Below are 26424 nucleotides of genomic sequence, written 5' to 3' on the forward strand. Positions count from 1 at the left end.
CTTGGATGGAAGATGGGTTTTTTTGGTGTTTGCATATGAACATCTGCTTCAAAATCCCAAGCCAAGAAAGACAAGAAGCAAATTAAGCTATTTGTTCTTCTTTCTCTCTCTTTAATATCAAAGTCATTCCTTACATGTTATTTAAGCTTCCACTTTTGATCAGGAGATATTAAAAATGGATCTCAGCAACTTACATCTGAATCATAGTCCTTTGTGAAAACAGGGTAAGAGTGAGCTGGAATAAAAAGCAATAGCTGCTTTGCTGCTGATGCCCATATTAGTAACCTGTGCTATTTATTCTCTGCCCTGCCCTTCAAGCAGTGAGGTCCTCTCATGCCTTCTGACAAGTCCTGCTGCGGAGCAAGAGGCTGGTGTAACAGTGCAGCTTGAAATCAATCTGTACCTGTGCTAAAGCAGCATGTGAACAATTCCCCATTGCTCCTTGAATTGTGCTTGAGACCTGGAAAAGGGAGGGTTTGAGGATGACTCAGATATTCCTTCTTCCCCCTGGGCTTTCTTGGTAGGCCAGTCCAGCAGCTAAGTCACTGTTCCGGATTCCTCTATTGCAAGCTCTCCATCTTTATCCTCCAGAGTGTCCTTGAACTTTGGAAAGTGTCTTTAATACAAAATAAGCAAAACCTTGCATGTTTTCACAATGCTCAGCAGCTTTTGGACAAGACGTTGTTAACTCCAGGAGGAAAACCAATAAATTATGATACTAATTGGATTGGATCGATAAAAAATTGAAAGATGGAAATTAAAATGGGGTTTAGCTTTTCACAAGAAATTGGTTGTTCCACACAAACCTGGTTTCATTCTTTGATGAGATCACAGGTTTAGTTGCTAGTTTTATGAGGGTAGCTGTGCAAATATAATTGATTTCTATAACATGTTTGATTCAGTTCTGACGGATATTTGGATTAAGAAATTAGCACTACACAATTAGCAATACTGTGCATTACAGAGTGAAATACAAGCTAAATGACAGATCTCAAAAAGCAGCTGTCAATGTGGAATAATCATCACATGTATTTTTGGTGGGCTTCTGGTAGTATAATCAATATTTACATTCAAGATCTAGAAGTAAATACAGAATCACTGCAGATAGAATTTGTGAATGACAGAAGAACTGGCACAGTGGTGGGTATTGACGAGGACACAGCATTCATACAGGGATCTAAACTATCTGACAAATCATTTTAACATTCCCAGAGGGAGGATGAAATTTACCTCCGTATTATCTGCAAGGGCTTGTGGTGCTTTTTGTAGGCAACCTGGGCTTGGAGAGATGGAAGATCTGGGGATAAGCAGGAGATGATAGTTGGGGTTTGTCAAACAAAGGAATCCAAGGGAACAGTGGGTACATCATTGGGCCAGGTGATTTTCTGACCCTGAGGTTAACTGGCACAAACTCAGTCATATCCATAGAGCTCCAATCCAGCATCCTCTCATATACAAACTGGCTACATCCAGCCTGCCCATGGGATTTAGTCCCCAGGCTCTGCTCACCCCTGTGTAGCACATAGGCAGGGTTTGAAGAAACACTATTTCATGCTGGCCTAACAGCATGGTATCAGTCAAGCATCCTGGGCAGTCACAGGCTAATACCAGCCCCATACCCTGGTTGGTTTACTGATGGAGCTCTAACTAATGAGGCAGAGTCATCAGTGTGAGGGATGATGAGAGCAGCATTCAGCACACCTGCTTCCTCCCTGCTGCCAAATTTCTCATCTGCTGCAGCAGAGGAGGATTTCTAAGGGAAGAAGTGATGAAGAGCAAATGTGGTACCTTTTCTGCTGATGAGGTATCTCTTAGAGGCGAGAGGGCAGCATGAGGGGAGACACAAATGCTTTAAGACCTCAGAACTGAGCCCAGCTTGATTTCCAGGGGAAAAAAATCAACACCTTATTTCCATGCATCTGAATTCAGTTCCGTGTGTTGGATTTAACAAAGCCAGCTTAGGTCAGCAGAAAGATTTGCATTTGTTCAATGAAGTTTACACAGGGCTTTGCAGCCCTGTGCATCTGCATGCTGCAAGCCATTCTCTTTCCTTGCAGCTTAAGGACATTAAGGAATGGCGACTGTCACCCTGAAGGGAGGCACATAGCTTTGAGGACTCTTTTATACCTCTCGTTGTGCTAGCTCAAGTTCATGGATAAGTTAAGAGCTGCTCTTCCTCCTGCTCTCAGGTTGGCTATCTATCACCAACACTAAAATCTCTTGGAAGAGAAATATGAGAATGGTTTTGGGAAGATCTCACCATGCCTTTAAAGGGGTATGAGGTTTAGTGGACGGCTCTATAAATGGCTTTGGTTTATGGACTTTACACACTATAAAAAGCAAACTTACTACCCAAAATTTTAATTAGAGTGCACTGCACTATTCAGGAGGAGGTGGGAGCTTGGTCCATGCCTGATAGAGATCACCTGGCGTAACTCTTATCCAGGACACAGTCTGGGGGAAAAAAATAGCTCTGTTTGGATGACTTATTCCAAAAATACTGTTTTTTATCATCACTTGTAAAGCCATTCCTTGGTTGTGTGAGTCAGAAATGAGCCTCGCATCTCTTACAGCACAAACTTCATAAGTGAGGAATGAAGGAAGTTCTCATGTCTTCTCATGACTTACACACTGATTTTTGATTCCAGTTACACCAGTGTAGCTTAGAAGCCAGAGGATCATGACAGCAGCCGAGGCCTCCTCTTCCTTAGCATTCAGTAGGCACCTATTGAATTCACAATGAATTTTCCACTATCTGCTTAGGGCTTGGCTCTATGTGCCATGAAGATTGGTAGTTCCTTATCTCTGTTAATACTGAGGGAGCCTAAACCAAAATGCCCCTGTACACAGAAGGCTTAAATGGCTAAACACAGTAAAGAAACCTTTATCAGCGACCTCTCTGACATCCATCTCCTCTTCATATGTGCTCTGCAATATCATAGCCTCTATGAACCCAGGAACCAGCCTACCACACAGCTTTAGCCTTATATCCCTTACATTCCACCAGTGTCTATTACCAGTGCCTATTTCCTTTGGATTGAAGCGGTATCAGTCAGACTCTCTCCTTCACATCCCACCAGTGCCTATTTCCTTTGGATTGCAGCGGTTCCAGTCAGACTCTCTCCTTCCTCTAATTACCAGACATGAAGTTGTCATCTAGAAAAACAGTAGTTACAGGGGAAATCAGCATCTTTGAGTCACACAAACTCATCCAAATCTTTCCAAGCTCGTTAAGCTCATTCCACTTCCAGTTTTCATGAGCTGCTGTGTAACATCTCACTAACACTGCACAGCCATCCCAGGAACATCAGGGAAAGACCCTCTTTCAGACCAGGAAAGCCCCCTGAGGCTAAGTAGGTAGCAGGACCTGCATGGCTTTTGAGCTACAGGCTGCAGAGGCTGCAGTTCCACCTTGGCTTGTAATATTGTGAGATGTATTTTAAGATCTTATCAGCAATTCACTGAAGGCTGCTCTCTGCTGAGCACAATTCATCCATCAATCTGCTTCTATGGCCACATTCCAGCCTACACTGAGGTGACAGTTCAGTTGTACTAACTATCAGCCTCACATTCTCATATGCATTCCACCCTTGGTCTGATTCTTTGTCTCTTATGATGATTTCATTGATTGAGCACACTGGCTTCTAGTCAAGAAGCTCTTCTCAGCTTAACTCTCCCTTTACAAAAATCACTGCTCAACATCTCTATAATTAGAGTTAGTTGCTAAACCCTCTATCCAGGTGATAACTGGTATACAAGAGGGACATACCTTGAACTGGTCAAATCAGGGATTTAAGCAAAATGCCCTTGATCCATGTTTCACAATTTGTTAATATTGCCTACTTTGGGTATATTTCCTCTTTTTTGGCAGATAAATAAAGCTGGGTTAGGAAGGTCCATGTGGAATTAGGACAGATGGGGTTTAGGTTTTTTATTTCTTTCCCCGTTATTGTTTAGGGGAACTCAATATGGTTTATTAATATTGCATTTACAATGGGAAGGGACTCAACGCAGACACTTGAATGATACTCTGAAGCTTCCAATGTGATACAAAAATGTGCAGTGTGATGAGTTCGTGCCATGGTTTAAGACCAGCCACTCCTCTTTCTTAGTCAGGAGCCCTGTTCCCTGCTTTCTTTTACAGTGCAGTTGGTTTATAACACAAACTGAAACCAAATGACATGATGTGAGGGTTTAATTCCATTTCTCATTCTTGATTCAGGTTCACTGAAAGGCTTAATAAACAAAAGAAATCATTGGTACTGACATCCCTGACAGACAGAGTCTGGCCCATTCCATGTACTCTGTTGACCCTGCTTCCATGCAGGTGCATATTAAGTGCATGTATTGGAAAGCTCTCACTGTGTAGCTTGAGCTGCAGCTGGTAAAATGGGGTAGAATGAGCTGAGCTTCCTTTTCTGCTTTCTCATTTGCTTAGTTCAATATTAACATTCAGGATAATTGTGTAGAATTATGAACTACCCCTTCCAAACCTGACTGTTCCCTTTCATTATCACTGCTCCTCTAAGAGAGACTGAGAACTCGAGATGGATTTCAATAAAGGCAAGATCATGCTTTACATGCAGAGTGGGCCACTGATTTTCCTGACACAATGGGATCTGGTCACCAGAAATGATGAGACTTATGAATTGAATTTATTTTTTTCATTTTGTTTTATAGGAGACACCAAAGTGAAATTTGATTTTTACTGGATTTATGGCTTGATCACTCACCCTATTAAGAATAATGATTCCACTCGCTGACCTTGTAAAGCATCAGCTATTAAATTTGATATGATAGTCCAAACATTTTTACAATGCAACTCTTAGCTAGTGCATGACAGTCTATTGACTGAAATACCGTCAATGCACAAATGAGATTATAACCACAGAAGGTCTTGATTGCTTTGGTCTTTTATTCAATACACTCCTCTGTTGCAAGCAACTTCTTGGCATATTTTCCAGGTTAGCCCAGATGTTCCTTTTCTGACAAATGATGCATCAGTTGGTATAGACAGACTCCTTTCTGCAGTTTATTCTATCTTTAGAAGACTTATCTCTAATTGCACTATTGCATTTGGTGTCTGCACTGTTCAAGCCTTGTAGTCTGCAATAGCCTCTTTGAGCCTTACTGGCTGTTCAGTTTTCCTGGAAGTGGGATACAGCCATGACGGAGAGACCTGGTGTGTTTGTACGTGCTGGTGCGGCATTGTTCCATAGTGGGAGGAGAAGAGTAGGGTGGGTTTAGTGCCCAATCTTCATTTCATTTAAATGAGCAGGTTGGCTTTACTTCCCCCATAGGTATAACAATTATTAAGAATGTATATGGCTATTCTTTCTGTATAATAAAGAACAGAAACCAGGTTTGCACCCTCGACCTTTGCTGTTCAGTAGGAATAAAGAAGCATCAGCAGTGTCTACTTTAAGACCATATAGCTCCACACCATCCAACGTAGTGCTACTTTTTATACTTTGGGAGACAATAAGCTTATGCTGTGTCATGCTTGTACCTTCCCACTGCAAAAACTAACTAGCTGACGCGTGTTTTACTTTCTTTTGTGTGCTTCCAAAATAGATCTATTTATCACTTCAACAAATCCACCCAGCATTCCTCATGGATTCTGATTTTTTCAGTTAAATACGGTTTGTATTTAAACATAAAGATTGCCCCAAATGTAGCATTAATATTTTGCCTGCTGAAGTGCTGTTCTGTATCGTATTAAAATTTAAACAGCCATTATGTACATGAAAGATTTTTTTGTGTTGTAGTTTGCAAGGTGGTGTAACAACAATTACCAGAGTGCATCCATCATTTCTCATTGCCTCATTTATATCACGGGGATAAGTAGCTCCAATTAAAATCCCATTTTACATAAATAGATATGGTTTATATCAAACCACAGTCTGTTTCCAGCTCTGAAATGCTGGCCATAGGAAATCTTTCTCATTATTCAAAGTGTATGATGTGTACTGCTTATCTTTTGGGGCTTAAAAAGACGTAACTCTGCAGGCAGGCATGCTTTACTGCAGGTCTGGCAGGGAACAAATAACTGTTACTGTAATTATCCATCAGTTTTATTCTTCCAAGTATTTTGGCTAAAACCCTAACTAACATAATCACATGTTTATAATGGACACATTATAGTTTGAGTAAACAGAAACAGAAAATGTTTAATATGAATTAACAGCTATAGGAAACACTGTATATTTTCTATTACCGGTGATTTCCCTTCTACCAAAGCAGCTTTTCTGCTAAATCTGCTTGCATTGTCAACTGTTGTGAAAACCAAGTAAGAGAGAACTTGGGAAATTATCTTCCATTAGTCTGTGATTAGATTAGAAATCAGGGTTTCCCTTTCACACCTCTCTGCTAAAGCTGGTTCCAATCCCCAGCCATTCCTCCCTACACTTCAGGTAAAAGCCCACTCTGACCTGTGTTGCCAGTGGTGGGTGATGTGACATGTCTCTGCCTTTCCATTGCCTTCAGGTAGCAACACCTGCATTGTTCTTCCATCCCCATTCCCATGTCCTGGGTTGTATCCCCAGCACTGTGAGCAGCAGGTTGAGGGAGGAGATTCTTCCCCTCTGCTGTCCTTTGGGGACAACCCGCCTGCATTCTGTGTCCAGCTCTGGGACGACAGCATAAGAGGGATGTGGAGCTGTTGGAGCAAGTCCAGAGGAGGCCATGGAGCTGCTGTGAGGGCTGGAGCAGCTCTGCTCTGGAGCCAGGCTGAGAGAGCTGAGCTGGGGCAGCCTGGACAAGAGAAGGCTCCTGAAGGGGAGACCTGAGAGCAGCTCCAGTGCCTAAAGGGGCTGCAGGAAAGCTGGAGAGGGGCTTGGGACAAGGGCCTGTAGGGACAGGCCAAGGGGAATGGCTTGAACCTGCCCAAGAGAGGGGAGACTGAGATGAGCTCTTAGGCAGAAGTTCTTCCCTGTGAGAAGATCTTAGGCACAGGTTCTTCCCCCCAGTTCCAGGGTGGAACTGGATGAGATTTAAGGTCCCTTCCAGCCCAAACCAGTCTGTGATTCTATGATTCTATGAAATAGGTTGCTGTTAAGTAAGGCAGTCAGAGGCGAGAACTGATAGCTGGTACACACCATCCCGTTGCAGACATATTCCTTGCCACACCATTATACCTGAGGCACATGGGAGATCTCATTGCTGCGAAGCTTTTTACACTTCAGTGTTGGAGCATTCAGATTGCAAGTGGTTAAAAATACTCTGTGCCACTAGAAGTGAGGTTTTTGCATCATTTCTGCAGAACCTGGAGCTTGATGAGCAGAGCACTGCAGGAATCCTCAGTGCCTCCAGCAAAGGTGCTAAACAGCAGCATGGGCCACACTATGCATTGTCTATAAATTCCCTTCCTCACCCCACGCACTAGTTCTGGAGCCAGCAGTGGCTGTTGCTGATATTTAAGCATGTGCTTAAAGTTAAAAGATGTTTTTTGGCTGTCCAAGATTAGGACAAATTAGGAACCTAAAGCAAATGATTTAGCTCAGTTTTACAAATTCTTTTCTAACTGTTGCCTTACAGTTTGCTTTCTTCTTCAGTTCGGTGCCTACCAGCTTCATTTTCCTGCTACTGTTGCTGAGACTGAACTTTATATCTGTCATAATCACCAGATTCCCTCTCTGAAGTGCTGAAGTAGTAGATAATGTCTGTATTTTTATTTGTAGGGTCAAGAGCAGCAATTCATAGCTCAGGGATCATCAGCACAGTGAGCAGACAGCAGAGTCAGTCCAGCTTCTGTTTTCTTATAGTCACACAGCAGAAAATCAATGGTGTCAGAAACGTTGGGATAATTCTACTGTTACAATCAATACCTGCTGATTAAACTAGTTGTGTCTGTTGGGTAAATTTGCCGCATCATAATTAGAATTATTAATTAAAAATAGGAAATCAATTGACACAAATTAAGCAAAAAAAGAAATTGGCTTTATTTCTTTGACACTCTCTCCAGAGGCCTCAATAACTGTGACAGTACGGACGTGACTGGGTGGCACTTGTCAGTTTGTTAATGCTGTCCTGAGCTTCAAAAATTGACTTATAAACCCCTGCAAAGGCAACTGCCAGGAAATCAGGCATTAGATTTTGGATGTGCAAGCAGCAGCTCTTGGTTTTATTACAGCTAGTCATTATTCCCTGCCGGACCCAAGGCAGGGTTCTGTGTGTGTCACCAGGGAGGGGAAGTGGCTGGGGAATGGAAGTCTTCAGATGCCGCTATCCCCTTAGCACATCGTTATCTGTGTTCGGTTAACAAGGATAAACAAATTGATCATTTCTGTGCTGGCTGTAATGGGCTACTCATTGCTTGCTACTTCCTATAATGTGCTGGTGACCTTCATTATTTTCAGGGACATATTATGTGGGACACTAAAGCAGGGAGCCCTTGGCAGCGCTCTTTGCAAGGACAGCAGGAGCACACGTCTCCTTTCAGCTGTTTGGTTTTCTCCCTGGTTTGTCTGGATTTTGTGTGGGGTTTATTTTCTTTCTTTAAACCTATTCCCCTCAGCTTTCTTTCCTAACATACATTTCTCCTTTGCTCCTACTCTCAGTGATTTTCTTTTCTCTGTCTAACACTTTCCATCCCATGTTTTCTCCTCCAGTTCTACTTGCACATGGTCAGTAGAGGAGAGCAGCATCAAAGTGCAGGAATGCTTTGGGTTTCCATACTCCTGGGGTTTGCTCAGCCTGCAGCCACATATTTGCTCTGAGCTTTCACACCTAAGAAAGACATGAAGGCAAAAAGAATGGCTGGTTAGGGAAGATGTGTGACTGGTGGTGCTGTACCATATAATGTACTTTAACTGCTTATTGGTGGTAAACCAGTTTATAGTTTTATCAAACTTGTGATGATTTGATTACTAAAATGAGTTGGTCACTAATAAGATAAAATCTGGAATGTGGAAAGAACTTACTGGTGCATTGGTTGGTAAGAATCAGTCTTAACAAGATAACTTCGTAAGAATGAAGTGATCTGAGACAGCTGCCCTATGTGGTCCTTAGCCAGTCTGTGCCTACCAACAGAAACCATGTCTCTGCTTATTTCTGGGATATGTTGGGCATTTCTTTTTGGTTTCTGTAGATGCTGACTTATGAATGGCAGACTTTGAGGACCAGCCGTACCAGATGAATGGCTTTGAGCTTTGCTCAAAAACCTGTACACAGCAGTGAGATTTAGGAGCAGAATGTGCAAGTATTCCCTGGAGAGAAGCTTTGCCATTGATTTCTGCCAGCAGGCTCTTTGGTAGCTCCTGATGTCACAGCGTACTTTTGTAGTGTTGCACAATGGCTTTTCATTAGCCCATTGTGAATTGTAATGGACTTTATTTGTGTAAGCTCTGGCACCTTTGTTATTATATTTCTAATCTGCTTATTTTTCTCAGGAACACCTTTCCCTGTTAGTGTGCAGTAAGGAGCTGACAACCTGGAAATCCATCTCCTTAAGAAATAATTCCCCCACTCTCTACAAAATGCAAGATCAAAACCTAATAAAAATCTTAACTGCTCTACTATGTCTAACTTATAATATTGAGGGTGGGAAAAAAGCCCTCAGCTATTTGATTATGATTGCTATAAATTAAAACAGGAGGTGTTTTCTTCTTTAATGGAGTGGTGAAATGCTGAGAGGAAAACAGCACTAAGGATTCCTTGGTTCTGAAGGTAAAACACACTGCTCTGCAGATTTAACTGCTGTATTATTTAGATCACTGCAAATTATCAAAGTATTATTGACAGATGTGCTACTGAAAAAGATTAATGTGATCAAATTCATATAGTTTTTCTAGGTCTACAACTGCTTTTTAGGGTGTTTTACAATAACGATATTTCCTTGAAGTACATTTCCAAGGCCAGTCAAAAGTAACAGCAAATAAAAACGTCTTTAGTTTAAATGCCAAGACAGATTGAGTGGTTTGCACAAGAATCAGGAGAAGCTGAGTTGCTAGAAGCCCTAATTCCAAAGGCTTCCCGTTGTATCTCAGGCAGGCTGAGCAAGTAGATTTTGACCTACTGGCAATTGAGAACATATGGAGACAATGGAGCTTTCAGATCTCTTTGAGCACAACTATTGAGTGCCTTAAAATTAAGCTGTAAAAACTCAGTCTCAATAAAGAACTTTACAGGACATGTGTAAATAGTGTAAAATAAGGTGAATGTAGTCGAGCAGTCAGAGCCTGTGAGGAGGGATGCTGGCAGCTCTGGTTGGGCTGAGCTGTGCTCCAAATGGAATATATTGAAGATCTCCCACAAGGAAAACACTATGATAATTTAGACTTAAGGAAAACAGGGATTTGGATTGACAGTTTCAAATCTTCTTTACTGAAACTCAACCTGTCAATATGTTGTGGGTGGCAGCTAGACTGTGTTGCTGGAACAAGTCTGAAGATCATTTGGGTTATAAGGCTACATTTGGAAAACAAGTTGTGTCTTTTGCTGTCATTTCAGTGGGCTGTGGATCAGGATTTTAATTAGTGTGTCTGCCTTCTAAGTCTTTGCTGTGCTATTCGTTATGTCTATGGCATTGCTGTCAGCATAGTAGCCCTATGTCACTACTGGGTCCTATTGCCTTAAGTGAGATGTAAACAGTGGTTTGCCTGTAATTGGAGGGCAGGCAGAAATCCATTCCAAGGTTATCTTTCTAGGTGTAGCTATGATGAGCTTCAATTACTGTTTTTTTCAGAAGCTTAGAAGGTGGAATTAGGCAGTTTATGCATAAAATGTGCTTCTTGTTGCTTGGCAGTCAAGTGGTGTTTTGATTTTAATGGAATTCAGAGTATTTGCATTATGAGATTAGAATTGTTTTAACAGTCCACAGGGTCTAAGAGGTAAACTGAAGTCTCTTGACAGGAGCAGGTAAAAGTAACACCTTGAAATCTGTGTTCACATCTGGCATGCTGTAAAAACTTCTGCAAAAAGCATTATCACCTATCAGTTGTGGGTTGTAGGGCCCTGTATCTAAAAATGGACAGAAACTGATACCAGACTGCTATGAAGAAGTTGGCTTTAGCCCTTCTACACAGGTACCTAGGAGGAAGAGTGGAGAAGAGGACATTGGTGTCAACAATGACCATGGGCGCTGGTGGCTGCAGCCCCCATTGCAGGAAATGAAGAGATTTGATTAGGCAGCTGCTAAAAAGGTGTTCCTGTTACTTTCAACTCTGTTCAGGTGCTTATTGCTCATTGCCAAAGAGACTTTCCATGATCGACTGACCTGTTGGGTTAAAGGATCAGAGAGTCAGGAGATAGAGGCTGGCAGAAGCTGATTGAATTCCCATGTTTACTGCAGCTTCTCAACAACTTCCTTGCTTTGCTAGCAAATTGAAAAGGTTAAAAATGCAGAGTTTTCAAATTATGTGCACCTGTGTTCTCAAGTCTCAGTGGGAAGTCACCTTCTTAATCTGTTAAGTGCACAGACCCAATAATTTCTACTACCTTCATACCCATCTCCCAGTGTAATTTTCGGTGTGCCTTTCAAGAGTTGATAATTCTTGGGCTCATAATGTTGCTTTCAAGCCTTCCTTCTTTCAGATCTGCCTAGGAATGAGTGAAATGAGTCAACGGTAGAAGGTTTTTTTAAGCTTTCTTCAAGATTTACACCAGCTCCCTGACAGAAAATGTTCGAATTCTTTTAGTTTGACAGAAATTAAGGATGTGCCAAATAGCGGAGTCTGCATATATGCAAGATATGGAACAATAAAGCTTTTAAACCTCGCTAGCCACAAGGTCTCTATATAAGGCCATGTCCTTCTGGTACACTATGAACACAGTTCTTTTTACATTTAACAATCTTGAATTGAAAAATACTTGCAGAAACTCCAGCACTCTCTGTGTGTGCAGTTTTCTATGTGCAGCTTTGCTGCCATTTGGATCTCCTGCCTTGCTGAACTTAATTCTGTGACTCAGATGGGGAAACAAAGCTTAGCAGGTCCCAGCACAGTCTGTGGGAAATCTTGCAGCAAGTGTTGTGTGACTTACCTTGGGTTTTGTTTTGTTAGAGTCCGAGTGAGGGAGGACACCAGAAGTGGTAATGGTGATGGAAGAAAATACAGAGAAACAAGCTGTGGCCAAAGAATCCTTTATAGAGAGAACAGGGCAGCTGGGACCTGTAAAATCAGGAGAGAGAATCATATAAAGTGAAGCCTTTTTATGGAATTGCTATATATCATTTGTGTAAATCAAAGACTTAAGGGTTTTCTTTGGTTTCTCTCTGGTTTTTTGATGCAAGCTGATGGGCTTCACACAGAGGGGAAAGTCTTGGATCAGGAGGTGCCCCTTTTCTGTGCAGTCCAGGCTGTGCCTTCTTTTGACTAAAGAAGTGATTACTGGTTTAGCCAGCTTTAATTAGAATTTTATTAGGCTGAATAAGCATTTACTAAGTCTGAATGTGCTTTGCAGTCAGAGGGGTGATTGCAGCAGACAGCCCTGTTACTTTGACCCAGCCTTCCCCATTCCTGGTCCTACTGAAGCCAAGCGTAGCAAGAGCTGTTAAGCAAAGTTGTCAACATGGGTTTCGAGTGGGTCTTACCCAGCCCCTGCTAAAGACAGCTTAGCTGAAGCTTCACTGCTGTAATGCCTGACCAAGCTTGTTTGCAGCCAGCCCAAGTCTGTGTGTGCCACAGTCACATTGCTCAGCTCTGTGTAGATGTGGCCTGAGTGTCACTTGGTATCACTGCCCGAGCTAGAACCAGCTGAAGGCAAAAATCTGGAGATCATAAATAATCTGGAGAGAGGCTTTGGACAAGGGCCTGTAAGGACAGGCCAAGGGGAATGGTTTTAGCCTGCCAGAGGGGAGACTGAGCTGAGCTCTTAGGCAGAAGCTGTTCCCTGTGAGGGTGCTGAGGCGCTGGCACAGGGTGCCCAGAGAAGCTGTGGCTGCCCCATCCCTGGCAGTGCTCAAGGCCAGGTTGGACACAGGGGCTTGGAGCAGCTGCTCCAGTGGAAGGGGTCCCTGCCCATGGCAGGGGTTGGAACTGGATGGGCTTTGAGGTCCTTTCCAACCTAAACCATTCCATGATTCCTTGATGTTTGTGGGGAGTTAACAGGCGTTCATGGCTGGGTATCTTCCCCGGGATGTTCACATTTCACGTCCTGCACCAAACCACTTCTGTTTGTGTACCAGTGATGTTGCCTATACCAGTTTTACACTTTTTAAACACTATTATTGATGAGAAACAGAGAAATACTTTCTAAATTAATATCGGTACACATAAAAGAATAATTTTTCATATGTTTAATTCATCAGAGAATTATAAATGTAGTGAAGAAACACACTATAAAGTATTTATAGCATAAATTTAAACCTTAGAACTTGGAGCTGTTCTGTCTCAGTGCTACAACTATTTTCTGAGTAGCTTTTTAGTTCAGTGTAATTTGTCCGTTTCAGTTTCCCTTCTATAGAATGGTGATACAGTATATTTTCTAGCTCATCAGTGGACCATGAGAATTAGTCAGTGCTTGTATGGGACTTTGATGATGGCAGCAATTCTATTAAATGTGCAAAAACCCTACACATTTTGATCTTAGTGCACAATTTTGAACCCGAATGGTTGCATATTGTCAATTTTATTTTATTATAGCAGCATACTTTGAATTTTAGTTAGCAGTGTACTCTGAATAATTAATTATTCAACTAATAATTATCCATTCCAAATAAAACAACTTGATTACTAAGCCTGATGAGGAAAATCCAGTCAGGAAAGAACCCTTTCAAAAACAACAACATTCTGCAGATATCCTTCAATATTTAAAGGGTGAATTATATTTAGTAAATTCTTCTGAAAGGTGGGGGGAAGTCAAACGGATGCTCATTTCCTGTGTCATCAGATCTGTGTATTTGTGTCAGCAGCATTCCTAAATCACCATCTACTACACAATCCCCATCTACACCGGCAGTATTTGTCTACAAGGCAGTATTCAACCTTTGCCTGGGTAGCTCCTGTTTACCAGTAAGCATAGTGGTCTTCTTTGGGCTCATGTCTTTTGCTTCTCATTGATTATTTAATATTTGGTGTGTGCCTGCAGTGTTTGCTCTGCTCTGATACTCTGCAGTGAGCAGAGAACCTTGCTCAGCCAAGGAAACCCTAAGCTTGTGGCATCAATGTCATTTTCCGTGTGGCACTAACTTAACCCACGACAGAAAGCCTGTGTCATTATAGTCCACAGAAGTGGCTCCACGGTGCTTGTCATGGTCAGTGGAGAGTTTTGATGATGGTCATGTCTGAAAACTTCTCTTTTTCTTTGTGGCTTTTGGAAGTACAGCTCAGCTGCCACTGAGAGAATGTAGGGATCTGAAACTTATAGGAAACCTGGCATTTAAAACCTTAATGAACAGATGCTGTGCTCTCCTGCAGCAAAATCTTGCTCGCTTCCCTGCTGCCAGCCAGCCAGGAATGCACGTATGTCTGTTTTGCTTTTTCCTTTTCAGTGGCAGTTGTCACTAAGAAAGAGAGAAATTCAATTAATCCAGAGAGAAAGCTGTTTCTCATAGGCAGTTCCTCGGACTGCTCCAACGGAGACTGAACCTCCAAGGACCAAACTTGAGCTCCTGTGTACATCTTCCTGCTTTCTTGGAAGCCGACCCACAGATAACACTGGAGGCACTAAGACTTTGTTGGTAAACAATGAGGAAAGAACCAGTGGAGTGATGATTTAGTGTTTTCTGCCTGCCTGAGGTTTGCTTGATGCAGCAATCCACACTGGGTGAAGCTGTTCCGAAAGCACACGCTTCCAACGGTTGGGATTTTGTCAAAACATTTCAGTTCAGCAAACCCATAACTGCCTGGGAGGGTGAACAGTTTTGATCATCCTATTTTTCAAGATGTAAACCAGTTTAAGGATTGTCTGTTTTTAACATCACAACAAAAAGTTTCATTTCCCAGTTTAGAGCAACTCCTGCTTTAGAAATTGGCATTAATTTGCGCTTCAGTGAACAGCATCTGAACATGTGCAGAAGTCAAAATAGAATATCAAGGTTTAGACATCTAATCTCAATAATTTATGAGGCAAGACTTTGTCTTCCTGCCTAGCTCTCCAGAATGAAGCCAGAGCCCTACTACTACACAGAGGGAACCATAGGGAGACAGTGGCAGCACTCAGGGCTTGTTCATTTTGCTGCTGGCTGTGATGTGAGTATAAACTGCTGGATCAGGTTAGCAGACCTGTGGCTGCTTTGCTCTCTCAGCATTAGCATCCTAAAGAAGTGGTGCAGAAGTGCTGCAGCAGCGTTGCAGTATAAGGAGCTGCTTTAGGGACATGGGGATTTGACTGCAGAAAACTCCTGGTTCTGGGGTGTGTGTCTTCTGCTATCCCCAGCCCACTTAGAGCCATCCCTGCTTTGACTCATGGGATTTAAGCTACACTGTATTTGTCTACCTCTCTGATTACCTCTTTATTAACAGAACATCCAGCACCTCAGTGCCTGAGTGACATGAAAAGAGGATGACTAGAGGATTCTGGTATTTCAGTCTTTTCACGTTTTCTTCCCCAACAGTTTTGGACTTCCTATTTTCTGTTGGCCAATACAAGAAAGCTTTTGCAGAGACTGTGCTGAGTCTCATGATGTGCTTTCGATGAGTGAATATTCTTGGTTTTACTGACTTACACAGGGCAAGACTGAAAAAAACCCTGTTTCTTTTTATGTGCCTGAAAAGGACATTACTATTAATGGGTTATAAGAGGAAGACAGCAGTATATTTAAGATATCTTGAAGACATTAGGTAACATTAAAGAGCCGTATGAAGATTCAAGTATGCCTAGAAGAAAAGAGAACTGCAAGTATCTTATGTGGATACCTGCACATCTCTTTTTTAAGCCTTTGAACTGTTTTAGGTATAAAAGACACCCCTATTTCAAAGGCCACCAGGCCTTCTGGTGCTGTAATTCTCTCTCAAAGACCTCAGGTAACAGAATTCACACTAGAGAAGGTGAGATTTTTCCTACACTCTGTTACTGGGGCAGAACATCCTTTAAGCTGATATTACTTGGCTGAGAAGCAGTGCACTGGTAGTCGATATTAGGACAGGATTGTGGTGAGGGGGAAGAAGCAGTTCCTTTTACTCTACAACTACACTGTTGGAAATAAAAGGAAGTACCACAATCCACAGTGTTTGCTTTGGTTTTCCATATTAATGCAATAAAATAAATTGCTTATTGATCACCTTAGAAATGACTGATGAGTCAGTCCTGTGTGTTAGGCTACTCATATGGGATGTGCTTATATGTCCCCTTGAAGGTGAATCTTTATGGAGTAATTGGAAGCTGGCTAGCTAACTGTAGCATTTCTTCCATCTGCTTATCTTCACAGTACCATTTTACTCACTGATCAGCCAGTCTTTTCCCTCATGTCAATTTGCATGTTGACCTACAGCCAAAGGTGAAGGGACACATCCCTGTGTGTGAATGAGAATGAGAAGGAACCTGCTCTCCAGCACTCGCTATTTCAGTGACAAGAAGCTGTTCTTCTTTAAGTAGTGCTTTAACTGCAAATAAAGGTATATTGCATATCTGGCAAAACATCAGCAGGGTGACCTTCCGATGCTCAGTTTATGTGCTGTGAAAAATAAAGAGCTGAGCACATCTCCCGGAGAGCTTTGCCAAAAGGGGTTGATCCCACTTGATTCTACACAGTTAACACCACTCTGCAGTCACAGAAGGTGCACAGGTCACTTCAGTGGGGGGATCAGATTGCTTTCAGCATGGTGGATTCCTCAGGTGACAGGCAATGTTCTCCTGCCCTGGTGCAGGGAGGTTGTTGAGGCTGTGACTGAAGGTCATCCAGCCTGGCCTAACCTCTGTAGTCTGGCCCTATGGGTCTGCTCTCAACTGGATCAAGGTCAACAGGCGTTAATGTACTGAGAAGAGAAAGAGGGTTTGTTCCTCCTCCCACAACCCTGCCTTGCTAAGCACTCAGCTAAAGACCATACACTATTTAGAATAGCAAGTAGCTCTATGTAGATATTGCACATAGCTTTTTGTAAGCCTTTGAACTGTTTCCCACCAGGCACAGGTGGTGTATCCACAGCTCCTAATCCCCAGTGAAAAGGCCTCAAGTTCTGCATGGTTTTCTTTGAATCACCTTGGAGCAATGCTGCTGCCACTCCTGAGCCCCTCTGGCAGCCTCTCCAACACTTCTTTGTTGAAGGGTGCTTGGATCCTTCCTCTGTACCCATCTTGCAGTGTTTTAGGCATATCCAGATGTGTTTCTACCCCATTGTGAAGGCAAAACTGACAGTACTTTTGTGCAGACATGCTACAGGAAGATTTAATGAGATAGTCAATGAAAACATCTAAGTCCATTATAGATGTTGAGAGAGATAGAGAGAATGTCTTACCCAGCTGGAAATCAGAATTTCTAAGTAAGTTACTTGCAGATCTTATTATTGCAATCCTGTCCTAGACAATAATAATGAAGTATTGATGCAAGTTTTGCCAGAGCAAAGACTGCTGGGTTTCATACAGAGGAAAGATCATATCTTCATTTAGTTTTATTAGACTCTTGATACTCTGCCCATGTATTTTTTAATTCACCACAGTAAAACTCTAATTAAAGAACAGACTTTGCCTCCCATTAATATGACACTAAAAAAACATTTTTAAGAATGCAGCATCTTCTCTAAACAGATTCTACCAAGACAATGCTCGTGTTGCATAGAATGTTGTTGCTGCCTTATGAAGTATTTCATGCTTTCAAACTCCTGGTAACATCGAGAGTGTCAGTAGAGTTAATGGCTCATTAAACTGAAGAGTAATTTCTGCAAAAAGAAATAGGAAATATTCTCAGGGTTTTTTTTGTGTTCTAATTTTCACTTCTTTTGAAGCCTCTGTCAAAATAGCTCATGATGGAATTCTGAAAATGCAACACTTTGATATCTGTCAGGAGTAGAAGTTGTTCCTCCCATTTTGCTGCTTCCAAAATATACTGAGTTCATTACAGGATTTGACGAGGCTGACATCCAAATACCCAACTTTTCTTTGAATTACAGTGATTTTGTTTTCACTTACCCAAAATAGAAGTGTACAGCTATAGGTAACGGTTCTAAGCATCCTACAGAATACTGGAGGAATGTTCTTTAAACAAGGATTACTTTGGAAGGAAAATGTTTCCTCAGAGGATACTAAATAAACTGAAGTGCTGTGATTGAATTAGGTACCACATGTTGGAAAGTCAATGACTAATGAGATCATCATTTGAGATTAAATCAGGGCCTAAACCAGCCACATGTTGCTTATCTGATTCAGACAATGAACTTCAGAGAGAATCAGTACAATCTTTCTTGAAGGATGAAAAGCTGTTCTTCTGTCTCTAAGAAAAAAGAAACACAAAACAAACACAAAATTAGATTCATTTCCTCCTGTGAGCAATAATCTACCCATTTACAGAAAAATTGGCTGATGTTCCTGTCCCATCTTTTCCTTTGTATCTGATGAAGACTGCTCCATAAACTTGGAAAAGGAGATTGACTGCAGGTTCTGCCAGCCTCAGGTTGACCTCAGGTTTTTGCCACTTGGTTGGGTCGTTTTACAACTACATATTTATATGTGCAGAAGCTAAGCCTGAAATGGGTGTGAAACAACAAGATTTGCCAAAAAGTTCCTTTAAATCATGGATTAATTGAAAATCCCATCAGCCAAAGAGGATCCAGAGTCCTTAGGCTCGGAAAATCAGGCCCCATGTTTAGGAACCTCAAGGCTGCAAAGCTACAAGCTCAGAAGACAGAAAATGCCAGGGCATGTAAATGGTAGCCTGTGCTCACATAATTAAAGAGAATATCATAGTTCATAGGCTCAAGTGCTGAATTACTGCTGCTCTTCCAGCCTTCAATCTGACATTTTCTTCTTTTTGTGACACTGGCTTCATAAGTCAGATGCCTTATTTATATGTGTTAGTCCCTGGTTGGTTTGTTGTTCCTTAAAAAGAAAAGAAAGGCTATGAAAAATCCCTTCAAGGGTATCACCAAGCTGATAGACAGCTCATCAGCATGGACTAGAACAAACCTCTGACATGAGGGTAATGGCCTAAGAGTAGAAGGCTCTCACCATCTCTGTGGACCACTTACTACATGGAGATTAAACAGCCAGTGGCCCACGGCATCTACTAGGAACAATTGTAAGAGAAGTCCTGCTAAGCATCTGAAACCTTTAATTGCTGATTGCTTTCAGTACAGATGGAATCTTTGAGGAATGGAGGTAATGAATTACCCAGAGGTGGCTCTGAGTGTCTTCAAATTGCGTTCTTTATGGTTCAATCAAGTACAGGTGGGTTTTCCCAGGGAACACTTGAGCACACCCCTGGGTGTGGGACAGTGCTCAGCTGGATTTCACGCTATTGCTTTATACATGGAAGGTGTCCCAGCTTGTCAGTGAAAAGGATATAAAAATGTACTTTAACAAGGAAGAACTACTGCTTCAGGTTACTGATTTAAGCTAAAATTTAAGCTAGAATTCCCTTACCTCTATTCCTCAAACCAACAGAGTGAGTGAGCCTGAAGCTGAAACTGGAGACAGTAATTTCTGCGTAATAGAGAACCTGTCAGGGACTGGACAAAGCTTCTTACAGAAGAAAATGAACAATCATAGGATCATAGCATAGTTTGGGTTGCAAGGGACCTTTAAAGGTCACTAGTCCAACCCCCCTGCAATGAGCAGGGACATGTCCACCCAGAGCAGGCTGCTCCAAGGCCTGTCCAGCCTGACCTTGGGTTTTTCCAGTGCTGCCAACTAAATGCCTGTGACACAGTTCAGGTAATCTAAATTATATTTGGAGCAGGGTTGTTTATTAAAATCCATTGGTAACTTGGTTGCCCCTAGGAAAGTATTTATTTACGGAAATCCAACCTATTCATTGCCCTGACAGGTATAGGACCTCTCTTGTTTGTAAGACCTGAGCAAGACATGCTGTCTCATGGGAGATTGTCAGTGTCTTGATATGGTTATGAAGAAGAAAATCAGCTTATTCTGAAATCACAGAAGTAGAATGTTGGTCTCTAAGCATTTTTAAGAACATCTTCGAAGGGTACTTCTGACAATGTAGGTAATTTTGAGGACAGCATCATCCATAAATACGGGTTAGAAATTCAAAGGTTAAACAATCTTGTAAGATAAATGGGATTTGGGGGGTTACAATTGAGCAGATCAGGGAGTGATTTTTCAGTATTCTGGCCCATGCTTTTACAAGTGTATTGGTATAACCTGCAGTGCCAGGACGTGAGGGACACGGCCCTGCTCAGAGCCAAACACCAAGTGATGTGAACTGTTGTCATAAGGGGATTCCCTCTTCAGAGATCTTGTTTCACACCCATCTCAGGCTTGGCTCCTGTTTCCAAAGGTGTTGAGCTGTGCCAGAATGAGTCATGTTTGTACCATGAGTTGACATCAGCTCAATACAGGGGTTATAATTCTCCTATTGGACTAAGTGCAGGGAATAAAAAGCTAATTGATTGCTTCATTTTCTTATCCAAGCATGTGCTGTAGCTTTTGCTGTTTCTTTGCCTGCTTTGCATGAGCTGGGCCAACCATTGAAAAGCCAGTTGGATTCCAAAACTGAATTAGATGAAAAATAACCCCACACAGAGTTTGGGCAGCATTTCACCTCAACTGATATTCATACAATTATTCTACAGTACAGCTATATAGTCTTAATTCCAAAATAAATTCAAAATAACCACTGTTTCACTATGTCCTCCCAGATTTACCAAGTTCGCTCTTTTATCTCTTTGCATTTTTGAAGGCTAATATCTCTTTTAAGCATTTCAAAGGAATCTGGAAACATTCCAGAGGATTGGTTATTGACAAATTATTATCAGATTTGCCAAAAGTTCCTTTCATTCATGGATGCATTGAACATCCCATCAGCCAAAGAGGATCCAGAGTCCTGAGGCTGGGAAAATCAACCGCTCAGTGTTTTTCAGCTGTGCCTTCTGTATGAGATGTGCTGCTGACTTTGAACACCCAGAACACAGCAATAAAAACGGACACAAACTGGCTTATGCTAACCAGAACAACATAATCATAAACCCTAAGACCACAGTCTGGTGCTGCTGTGACAAAAGATGTCTTTATATTTAGGGTATCTGCACAGGGGTGGAAAAGCACTGGAAGAGCACTTTTGACTCTCTCTTGTTGAGATAAGTTGCTTGATAAATGTCATCTCTTCCTTGGGAGAGCTTTTATTTACCTGCTAAATGTTCAGACTTGTGTGTTTGCCCTGTTGCTGGCTGCCTTGTGCTGCTGTGCTCAGTACTGGGCAGCTCTGTTGACCCAGAACACAGCACACTGACCATTCCTAGAGGGTAAAACCCTCTAGCAGGGAGTGAAGCAGCACTTCCAGTGTGTCTTCCTTGGGCGTTCCACAGGACAGAACTGGTAATGGGATGTCATGCATTACTATAGTGGTAGATAGAGCCGGCTGCAATTAGCCCTCACTGAGGCTTCCAAGTAGGGGTAAGGATGCAGAGAGGAAGAAAAACTGTCCTGTTTTGAGCACGCTTTCCATGAGGGATGAATCTTTCAGCCATCATGTTAGTGTATGTAGACACCTGCAATTATGCTGAGGCACCCAGCATCGTCCTTTACAGTTACATTCATTTTATTGGTGGCAATTGATCTCCAGTCATATTTTTGAAGGAGAAAAAGTGGGGAAGTTAGCATGTTTGCCAGGGAATGTTCACACGTGACCTGAAATATGGCAGCTCCCTTTAATGTAGCATCTCCCAGGGGAGCACTGGCTATTTCAGACTCATCTCTCTTGCTATTGACATCCATGCAGTCTGAAGGGAGCATTTGTACCTCCCTGACATCACCACTCTGAGGTTGCTTTTCTTATTGATGGTATAGTTAAGGTCTCTGTATCATTTTGACATTTTTAATGGCATATGCATTTACAGTGTAGCACTTGCGTAAGCTTTAATCAGCTTTCTGTTCACATGGTGTTGCTGTTATTATTTATCTCCATTATAGTAGCACACAGGGACTATGAAAAAGAGCAGGACCAGACTGGGCTAGGCCTGGGTTCTATTTTAAAATAGCCTCTCTGCAGCCACAGAAGGGATTCCAGTGATCCTCAAGTGCAGCAGTTTCCATGGCTCTGAGGCTGCTTTGCCCTGTGTCTCTGAAACAGGAATCACTGTAACACACCAGCTTGGATTTACCACTCTGATGTGTATCGAAAAAGTATGTATTGGTTGCTGAAGTCTTTGTTTTCTCCTGTTAGTTTCTAACAGGAACTACTAGACCCTTGTCTCACCGCTAGTTACACACTTGAGTAGTCTCACACACGAGTGGTCCTGTTGAGCTCAGTGGAATTACTTGTTTGAGAAGTACTTGTCTTTAGCTTATCATCAACTCTGTGTCTGTCTACCTCTGTAAAGGTACAGAGGCTACCACAGTGCAGATGTATATGAGTTATCTCAATATAAGCATCTCATAATGTCCCAATGAAATCAAATAGGTAAAGAATTTACATACAGCTCCACAGACTCTCACTGCAACATGGGACTTAAAGGAAAGCAGGAAAAGAAAGCCAACAGGAATTGGTAAACTTTCAGCAACAAAAATCTTATTTTCATGTGAGATTGCTGCAGTGTAAAACCAGGTGAGGATGGTATTTCAGTATCACAGATTTTACACTAATACATTGCCAATGAATTATACTCAATTCCCCTTGCAATTAAGTGGCAGCAGATGAACTAATACTGCATGAAATGAATAGGGTTTGGACTGATAGCTGAAAGCAGAAAACCTTTTCCATCTGAGGAAAAGACTTAAATCTAGAAGAGACCAACTTGTCGGTGTGTATATAGGATCCTGTCCCTAGAGGCACAACGGGATGTTGACCTTGGTTACACACACACTGTGTTCGCCTTTGTTAGATGTACACAGCATATTCACCTTGGTTAGACACACACCAAGATTCTAGTTTCAAACCATTTAGAGAACTGTAGTCAAAACCTACTACTAGTTTTAGGAACATAAAAAGAAGCCTAAGAAGTGTAAAGGCTGCATCAGGCATTGTAAATGAGACCTGGTACAAGCCCCATCTTTTTGTAATTCTATATTTTCAGTTTCTTCCATGAGCATTCAGATGTACTTTAATCCTCATTTTTATGTCCTTTCTTTAGTAAATCCCCATGAAATTCACATTCTGAGTAGCTATCTGGTATGTGAAGCTGTTTTATTTCACAGATAGTTAAAACATTTGGGCTAGCTACTTTGGTCTAAACATACTGAATGTTGCAACGTGTGTTCACTGATGTCTTGTACTTAGAAGCCTGTGGAAGAATCTGTCTAACTGCCAGCTGGTTTTATGGTCACAGCAGGCTTCTTTTATTATCCAGATTCAGGTTTTTATGATCTTAAAACCAATTAGAGGAATTTCTCCTCTTTTCTTCAGCATTTTGCTCTTCCCTTTGGCTAGACTCTGGAGTGAAACTTGGTACAGGGAGAAAACAAGCATGTGACCAAATATATATATATAGTAAATAAGAGTTCAAATGAGACTGACTTACATAAAAGGAGCTGTGTTTAGGGCAGACACTGTAAACGTGAAATAAGATGCTTGAGCTGATGATGGGAAATGGTTTTCCCTTCTTATAAAAGATTTTCTTGCTCCACGTTCTTGCAAAGCGAAGAACACAAACAGAGCAGACAAATCTGATGAGTGGAGCACTCACCTGAGGCATAGAAGATCAAGGATATAATTCACATGTTCTAATGAGTGTTATTTATTCCTCTTAAACAAATTAATTGCATTTGGAACTGTATTAGCCCACAGTCTGGCAGTCAGGTCTCAAAGCGAGGTGTGATGAGGTAGGAACCAAGTCCCTGAAGCAGGCAGGGTTAAGTCTGATGCCCACATTCCAGTTCCCCATGCAAAGGGCTGTGGCTCAGATGGGTACCCCTTGTGGAGGTGCAGAACTGCATCCCTTGGTGTTCAAGTTCTGCAGAAAACAAATCAATGTTTCTGGAACAGAAATTGCTGGGAAACTCCATCAGCTCCAGCAGATTTGCTCCCTGCCCCAGAAGGCTTACAGAGCCTTAGCAAGTGTCTATATGAAATAAAGATGGATCATCTCTTTCCACAGATTCTCAGTAATAATTTAAGACTTATAAAGAGCAAGATTTTGTTTGTTCGGCTCCCAGTGGTGTCAGTGCAGAACTATCATCACTGTTTACAGCTGTGGGAAAGAGGAGGCAAAGCAATAAACCATCTTGTGTGAGGCAGGACCAGGATTAGGCACAGGGATACGCTGCGTGTTCTGCTTTCTGCAGGATGTGAACCCATCTCTCTGCATCCTGTAAGACCCTGAAGATCCTTTTGGAGACCCTGGAATTGGTTTCTTATGGGTTTATTTTAGCCTTTAACACTTGCTCAAGAAACAGAAGTTTGTAAACTGGCAATCAGCAGTGCAAATTGAGTGAAGCCTCTCTTCCTTTGCTGTTCAGTATCCTCACAGTGAGCAGTGAGCAACCTGCTTCTCAAGAAGGACAAAAATACTGCCAACATTAACTGATACAGTCACCCAGTGTGGGTTTATAGCCAAGTACTGTAGAAGCAGAGAGCTATGAAATTTCTAGGACAAGAGCATCAGCATTAAGTTGGTTTTACATTTACCTTGCTAAGTTTGGAAGCAGAGATCCAGGCCATAGAAGCAGCATCACCTGGGGATTAGCGTTCTTGTTGGCAAATAGAGAGCTTGTGAAGACACTGGTGCCCTGCACGGCAGTGGATTTTATGCTAGCAGAATTGTTGGTATAATCAAAACCAGTTGTACCTGGAAAATGATCTGTAATTGCGTCTTCAGAAGGGATTTTGCCAGCAGCTCTGTTCTGATTAGAATGATGATTTTCTTCACCCTTGACATAGCTGTATTGAAAGGCTACAGAGTGGTGGGTGGGCGACCTTTTCTGCAAATCATAGAATCCCAGACTGGTTTGTGTTGGAAGGGACCTTAAAGCTCATCCAGCTCCAACCCCTGCCATGGGCAGGGACCCCTTCCACTGGAGCAGCTGCTCCAAGCCCCTGTGTCCAACCTGGCCTTGAGCACTGCCAGGGATGGGGCAGCCACAGCTTCTCTGGGCACCCTGTGCCAGCACCTCAGCACCCTCACAGGGATGAACTTCTTCCTAAGATCTCATCTCAATCTCCCTTCTGTCAGTTTAAAGTCATGTAAGTTTACTGAGAAAAGCTTAACCTCTGGGTGCTTCTTTGAGCTGTTTGTTCAGTATGTGTACATCTTAAATGGGTTCTTTGCAGGTGCCAGTTGCTGGTTTTATAGCAAGCCAGGACCAGACTGCTTCTATAATGCTGACTTCCCTCTCTTATCCTGCCTATGGTTCATGTACAAGGAGAAGGGATCAGGCAGGATTGTAATGTGGAGGGTTCTCACTGTGTATTGATGGTTTCCATAGGGAACCTTTACCCCATGTCATTGGCTGTAGGGCTTGGGGTCCTTCTGTATCACTAGTACGTACTGTTTTATGTACATACTACTGTTGTATGTACTAGTATAATGCTAGTATAGTGCTAACTATATCAGCACAGAAGCTACCTGACATCTACACTCCACATGTTCACCCTAAGCCTGGTCATCCTCAGGAAATCCCGTCTCCAGTGTTATTGTCTTCCCTACTGTCTCCTTGCTCCAAGAAACCCCCCCAGACTCCCAGAAACACCACCAAAGAAATTCTTCTTTTGATTATCGTATTTATTATCTTATGGGAACAGTGCAAAGAAACAGTATTCAATGACGTTATCCCATCTACAAGATCTGAGTGGCCATGCTGCCTGCAATTAAATACGCTGCAGTGAGGATGTGATCCTCTGAATCTGATTCCTCTATAAATTCATTCCTATCAGAGCACTAAGAAACAGGATATTAAAAGATTTAGTTCCTGATTCAATAAGGGTGTTAAACGAAGTCCTCAAATTTAGATGTAATACAAGTGCAGGGGGGGTAACTGGAGAAAGCTCCTGGTATGAACGGAGCCTCTGCCTGCTTCCCAAGCTGAGCACAAGGGGCTGGGATGAGATGCTTGTGATGGACTCTTCTAATCACCCTGTAAATGACTTTGTGTTTTCCAGGTTGTGACAGCGACCACTGGGGACCCCACTGCAGCAACCGCTGCCAGTGTCAGAATGAGGCCCTGTGCAACCCCATCACCGGGGCCTGTGTGTGTGCGGATGGGTACCGAGGCTGGCGCTGTGAGGAGCTCTGTGACCCTGGCACCTATGGCAAGGCCTGCCAGCTTGAGTGCCAGTGCCATAACGGAGCCACCTGCGACCACAGGACCGGAGAATGTCACTGTGCTCCCGGATACACCGGGGTATTGTAAGTTCAGTGATGGGTGGATTCTACTCTGCATCATTAAACCCCACTTTAACCACTTTTAATGCAATGGCAAAATTCACACAGTCTGTGTGTTGTA

The 26424-nt window shown here is 42.3% G+C and overlaps 1 protein-coding gene across 1 annotated transcript in view; it reads left to right on the forward strand.

Annotated features, from left to right (window-relative positions):
* The window catches only part of MEGF11 (multiple EGF like domains 11), a 202619-nt gene that overhangs the window by 79215 nt on the left and 96980 nt on the right, over positions 1 to 26424 (forward strand). Inside the window, exon 6 of the mRNA XM_013128970.3 lies at positions 26081 to 26327. Within this exon, the coding sequence (XP_012984424.2) occupies positions 26081 to 26327 (247 nt within the window). The remainder of the gene's footprint in view (positions 1 to 26080; positions 26328 to 26424) is intronic.

Source organism: Melopsittacus undulatus, chromosome 9, assembly GCF_012275295.1.
Source record: "Melopsittacus undulatus isolate bMelUnd1 chromosome 9, bMelUnd1.mat.Z, whole genome shotgun sequence".
In the NCBI taxonomy this organism is placed as follows: Eukaryota; Metazoa; Chordata; class Aves; order Psittaciformes; family Psittaculidae; genus Melopsittacus; species Melopsittacus undulatus.